This window comes from Sinocyclocheilus rhinocerous, unplaced genomic scaffold (genome assembly GCF_001515625.1).
Source record: "Sinocyclocheilus rhinocerous isolate Xijiao unplaced genomic scaffold, SAMN03320098_v1.1 scaffold1268, whole genome shotgun sequence".
In the NCBI taxonomy this organism is placed as follows: domain Eukaryota; kingdom Metazoa; phylum Chordata; class Actinopteri; order Cypriniformes; family Cyprinidae; genus Sinocyclocheilus; species Sinocyclocheilus rhinocerous.
In genome coordinates this window covers 1,845,400-1,852,024 of record NW_015664016.1, presented here as the reverse complement: position 1 = coordinate 1,852,024, position 6,625 = coordinate 1,845,400, and the positions used below count along the sequence as shown (strand labels likewise).

Sequence of the window (6,625 nt, the reverse complement as noted above, 5' to 3'; positions counted from 1 at the left end):
ACACACACATACATATATATATATATATATAAACATTTTTATTCCACACATTTCCAGCAGGGGGACAACTCATGTTGTGTGTGGGTAGTTTTTGTTTTTTAAGACCCAATTTTCAGGTGCACAACTTGCTGAACTGCCTTCACAGCTGAATCACACTGACTTATGAGAAAAGACTATTGAAACAAAGTCTATGAATTTATGAATTACTGCTTTAATCTTGTTGTTTAAAGGAACACTCCACTATTTTTGAAAATAGGCTCATTTTCCAACTCCCCTAGAGTTAAACAGTTGAGTTTTACCGTTTTCAAATCCATTCAGCCGATCTCCGGGTCTGGCGGTAGCACTTTTAGCTTTTAGTAAAACTCAACTGTTTAACTCTAGGGGTGTTGGAAAATGAGCCTATTTTCAAAAATAGTGGAGTGTTCCTTTAATAAGTCAATGTTCTCAATCTTCTAAAACCTCATGCGTTTACCGTTTCAGCTAGTTCAGTTTCAGTCCAGTTTAACTGGTTCAATGTTGAGTTAAACTCTAACACTCCCATTTGTACTGTCTTTTTATAAGTATGTGGGGTTGTTCATTGATACTGAACTAGTGTTTTTTAATGTGCTTTTGTAATTTATTTATTTTAATTTTGCTTTAAGTTTGTAATTTTAGCACTAATATAATATTTCTATTTTTTTTTTCTATTTGTTTTTTTTTTTTTAGATTTATATATACAGCATTATTTCATTTAAAAGATTGAATGACTTACCGGAGACTCATTGAGTTCTTCAGTTAAGTAGCGCTGGGTCCTTTTCACCACTGATGGGTCGGTACCCATGAAGGGAATTGCATATTGCTGCAACTCGTTACTATAAAACAGTGTGCCCCTGTAAATAGAAATTAATTTTTTGTTAAAAACAGACATGAGCATATTCATACTGCCAAATACTGCCGATGAAATACAAATTCTAATGGTTGTCATACACACCTCCTTTTAATTTTAGGCCCCACCACAGGGAGAGGCTTGTGACCGAACTTCTTCCTGAGGCTCCGCAACTTGTTGCTGTCGGCTAAGCCATAGATGGCTGACTGCCAGGTGCCATCATGGATGCAGCCTCCCTACGAGCACACACCAGAATGTGGGTCAGCTGACACTTAAATACAAAGGCCTTTTAAAAACACAGACTATTTCAGTGTTTAGAGCTTTTCACATTTAAAACTTAAGAACACCGACCTCTGGCCCTGCACTTGCAGTCAAAAAGCTCTCAACGGCTGTTAGTGTCCCTGGTAATGGAAACAAAAAATGTCATGTATTAATATGTAAATGTATATAATTAAGGATATAGTTATTTAATTTGTTATATAATATAAAATAATATAATATAATATAATATAATATAGCATGACAAACATGCCTTTAAACTGGTCCCTGGTATAAATGACACCCATGTCTGCAGGAATGGAGTCAAAACCACAGCTTCCCACAATGTAGACACCATTTCCAGCAGCCTGGTCATGGTAGTTCAGCTGCATACTCTCCAGGAACTGCAGCAAATAGAACATATACACATTCATTTCTGTATTTTGGGTTTGCACTCGAACCAAAATGTCAAGTCAACATTAAATCAAAATAGACCGAATTAGCTTGATACACATTGGTGGTCTTATAATTCATCATGTTATTCCAAAGAATAGGTCTTCATAACCTTTTATCAAAATAACTAGCACATTTCCTTTTCCTGTTTCACGCAGGACTGTCACATTATGGAAGTATTGTGAATACTTCATGTTGACTGTAATATTGTTATGACCTGTTATGATCAATGCCAATTTATGGTTTTATTGTTATTTTGATTTTGATCATGATAAAAGAACAAAGTGTCAGGAAAAGCACCTGTGGTTCTCCAGAGATATCAATGCAGTGTGCTCCGTTCTCCACACACGACTTGACAACAGGGTCACCAAAAAATCGATACTGTAGAAAAATATCAAAGTTCTGAATTCGTAATATAATGAGCAGCAGCATTTTAGCATATTAGAATGGTTTGTGAAGGATCATGTGAGAGACTGGAGTAAATAATGATGCTGACAATTCAGCTTTGCATCACAGGAATAAATTACAGTTATTCTGAATTGCAATGTTTCACAATATTACAGTTTTACTGTATTTTTTTATCAAATTAATGCAGCCTTGCTTAGCATAAAACCCGCCTTACTGACCCCAAACTTTTAAACGGTAGCGTAAATAAAAAATGTATACAATTTTCTATACAAAAATGTATACTATTGACTAAAAATATCTGGGGAAAAAACAATCTCTTTACTCCTTTAGATATGACATGACAATTATTTAAAAAAATAAAAATAATTATAATTATTAAAAAAATAATCTAAAGCTGTAGTCACACTAGACTTTAACCATCTGAAATTTCTTTGAGCAATGCATACAAAACTTTCACATGGGCTTTCATTTCCAGGTCTCCCGCATTTGCTTGCGTATGAATGGAATTCAATGGAACGAAAAGTTTATTGTGACCGACCCTTAATACAAGATCATCTGATGTTCAATGTACAAATGTGATTATCTTGTTTGAAGGACGGTATTGCATAACCACATACAGTTATCAACCTGATGTAGCAAGCTGGGTAAACATCAGAGTGTTCTATTGCAAAAAGTTATTAATCAATAGCCTGATGTTTTATGACATATATCATATATAATACAGCTCATATACAAGGGATTATGTGTGCTACAGTCTTGCGTACTTACAGGCCCCACACAGCTGAGCACAATAACAGCCTGTTTGCACATGACAGCCAGTGAATCCAGATCGCTGACATCTGCGACGAGAATATCTACCTCCGACTTCAGCTCCGGCTTACCTGAGAACAAACATTTTACGATATTATTTATGCAAACTCTGCTGGGTTATGCGTCATATTTAATGCAAACTGGTGCGACCGTACATTATTCAAGATTACGATTTACTGCATAAATGCAAAACGGTCTAGGCCAAACTCCATGTCATAAATAATTCAGTTTGTCCACTAAGATCAGATAACTTTCACTAAAAGGAATCCTAAACAGTCCTATCTTTATTCAGTGACCCGTCTGGCTAAATGAATTCTTACTGAAATCTAAATTTAACTCTGCGCAAATGTTCTGCTTGAGCCCATCCATTCAAAGCTACGTGATTAAAGGCATTGAATATGTCACTGGAATATAATTTTCCATCAGCTGTTGAGGATTAATTAAACCGTCTCTGAAGACCACCATGACCAAAGAGCCTATTGTTTAAAAAATGCATGTAGATTATCCAAGCTGAACAATGCAATGTCCCACACAAAGGCATTTATTAGGCAAAGCAGAACAGTATCAAGCATTAAAGAAAAACAGTTCACTACCGATTGCCACGATGCGGGTCAAAGTCAAGTCCAGTCCAATATAGTTGCGTCAATGCAACCCTTCTAACACTTTCAAGTCATTGCCAAGTTTGCTGCTCCTACACTCTATGATGCTTCCTTTTGTACTTCTGCTAAAAGCATAACAAAATTGAAATGCAGTTGTTTTCGATGAGAACTCATTCTGCTCAACTATACTGGAACTTTTTCAAAAGATGCAAAACATCAGTAAATATCTCTGAAGAGTGGAAAAATCCCTAAATTTGCTAATATAAATATGTGACATCTGCTGAGCATTGAGAGGTCAAAGGAGAAATAAGGTTGTGCAATGCAATTTTTCTTTTTCTTTTTTATTAGGAGACTTAGCATTTTAACTGTTAAAATATTAAATTATCATGCAATATATGTACTTAAAATGATTTTAATCATTTTATGTGCTTTTGTCATTTAAAATATTTTTAAATATTACTATTTGTTTCATTTTGTATTTTAGTTGTAAATACAGTTAGTAATTTACAGCAAGTCATTTGTGTCTGAAATGTATTTGCTAATCATTCAAGGCAGCATTTCTAATTTTCATTTAGTTTAGGTTTTTAATATTTATACTTTATTTCCATATTAAACTAATTGTAACGGTTTTACTTAACAGTAAATAACCTTGTCATAGTCATACTAGTTCTACGCACATGCAAAATGAATACATATCATTCATCGATATCAATGCATGATGCACTCATATGAACTCAGTAATAGTTCCGATGATTTTTTTCTTTTGTCTTGCAACATCTAACGTTATTGCATTACACAAATACCATTGTCACCATAAGTTTTGTCTAAAATACCATAGTTCCTCGTTGTGACCAGCAGATATTACTACAGCAATCATCAATCAATGAATGAAACAAGCCATTCAAGAACATTTCTGAAACACTTTTGATGATTTTACAAAGCTAAAAAATAACTGTACTATGGTATTTTTGGAGCGAAAGAGTATTGAACGGTTATATCAGTTCACTAAATTCAAATGTAGACGTTTAAAGCAAATCTAGCATAATTGAAGGAGGCTTCACGCACTGAGAGTTCCGGCGGCCTGCTCCACAACTTTCTCCAGCTTGGCTCTGTTCCTGCCGGCTACGGCCCATTTCAGACTCCCCTTGGGACCCTCGGATGCGGTGCGGGCCACCTCCTCCACCACGAACTGCCCCGTGAAACCAGAAGCGCCAAAGATGATGATGTGGTAGGGCCTGCTGGATGAGGTACTGAACGCCGCCATAGCGCTGCTGATCGTCTGGACTGATACTGGAAGAGAGACTGCGATCAGCGCGACGAACACCTGACGGAGAACGACTGACACAAACTTCCGCTAACGCCTACAAGTCGAGGTTCGTTCAAGAGCGTCATCGATGTGCAGCTTTGCATGCGCACCCTCTGAATAAATAGGATAATGACGGAGGGTAATCAATAAAATGACGGAGGAAGATGGATGCCCAGTCGAGGATTCGTTAGATAATTGTACATCGATTTAGAAGTTGTTGTAATTACAAAAATTACGCAGAATCAAGCAAATATTTTAAGTGTTGTTGACCAAAGAAGAATTGCGTCGAGCATACGCATACAGTACATCTAGAACACAACCGTGAAATACGTCACGTCAGCTCGTTTTTGATTGGTCTACTCGGTTTGTAGGCGGAACGGGTTTTGGGATAAAACGATTCTTAGGATTACAGTATGATATGATTTATGTTGTTTGCATTGTTACAACATAACACACACACACACACACACACTATTTTTATTGTTAATGTTAGATCAATTACATAATTATATGAAGAGTTAATTTGCACAAACAGATAACTCTGTTTTAATCATGTTTTTTAATTTATCCTGCATTCCAGTTAATATCAATCAAACTGCAGTTGGGTTGTTTTGATTAAATAATAATAACTAAAAAAAATACAGCTAACTAAAACACTAAAAACATAATAAAAAAACATGATTTATGAAAATTAATAAAAACGGGGTTATCTGTATTTGAAAAATTTTCATATATTTATTATTATAACTTTCTTGGGAACACAATAAAATATTTGTATTATTACAACAATTTACTTATTTTAATTATTAGTGTATTTTTAAATATTTTATGTTGTTTACACTGTTATATTAATATAATATTAATATATCCACCATAATATGATGTTACATAAATTACGTAATTGTTAGGTAAATAATTTAGTCAGCACATTCACAACCCATTTTCTTCTGTAATGCGACATTTTGCCAGGATATTCAATATGTAAAATAGAAATGTAATAAAAAAATATTAATGGATAATGTTTTATATATATATATATATATATATGATTAATTCAGTCCTTAATACATAACAAAACATAGCTTTTGAACTTCATTCAAATAATACAGAGACTCCTCAATCCCAACAATAAGATTTATTCACCAGGCATTTTTGGTCAAAAGACATCTCATTGCATTTTCCTTTAGAAATATTCCCCCCGAGACAATAACTAAACAGATTTGAACCATACAATTAAGAAATACAGCAATCATCACATGATATATACACAAAATCAAAATGAAGTAAAACAAATATAAGTTCCAAAGTCTCAAATTGTCTCTGTACAGACAGTAAAAGAGTGCATGCACCAGAACGTGTGATTCTAAAAAACTTTACTTTGCATTAAATAAATACTGAAAACTCACACAATAAAGACATTCAACAGTCATCTGAACCAGCCAGACAACATACAAATAAACTTTTACAGTTCTCGCCAAGTACGTTCATGCACTTGAGCAGAGCACAGCAAACTGACATCTATGTGTTAAATCTACACGTTAATTTAACTTTATTTACTGCAGACTTATGTTGACATTACCATAGTAAGACTGTGCTTCAGAAGGAAACATAGAAGTTCAAGACACAGATTCGGTAGAATAAACACAGGATGCACTTATAATAACCAAATAAGACATAACACAGGAGGTCATGGTTTTATAACAAAAAGAAAATGAATTCAAAATCATGATTACAATAACTGTTAAGATTATTAACAAGAGATATGCCTGAGCAAATGATATTAAAATCATATGACATTCTCGTTCTAGTACCAGTTTCATCTTAAAAACTTCCCATTATACACTGGAGGCCTGGTTTAGAGGAAAACAAATCCTGGTTAGCATAGTTACCAATTCATTTCTATGTGGAAAATGACATTTAATAGAA

The 6,625-nt window shown here is 34.3% G+C and overlaps 1 protein-coding gene across 1 annotated transcript in view; it reads right to left on the bottom strand.

Moving 5' to 3' along the window:
• Window positions 1–4,807, bottom strand: part of LOC107729272 (saccharopine dehydrogenase-like oxidoreductase) — an 8,080-nt gene extending 3,273 nt beyond the window's left edge. Inside the window, exons 1-7 of the mRNA XM_016539728.1 lie at window positions 4,459–4,807; window positions 2,753–2,865; window positions 1,877–1,957; window positions 1,398–1,527; window positions 1,217–1,266; window positions 971–1,101; window positions 752–869 (exon numbers count right to left, since the gene is read on the bottom strand). Coding sequence (XP_016395214.1) covers window positions 752–869; window positions 971–1,101; window positions 1,217–1,266; window positions 1,398–1,527; window positions 1,877–1,957; window positions 2,753–2,865; window positions 4,459–4,657 — 822 coding nt within the window. The 5' untranslated portion in view covers window positions 4,658–4,807. The remainder of the gene's footprint in view (window positions 1–751; window positions 870–970; window positions 1,102–1,216; window positions 1,267–1,397; window positions 1,528–1,876; window positions 1,958–2,752; window positions 2,866–4,458) is intronic.
• Between the last annotated feature and the right edge of the window lie 1,818 nt (window positions 4,808–6,625).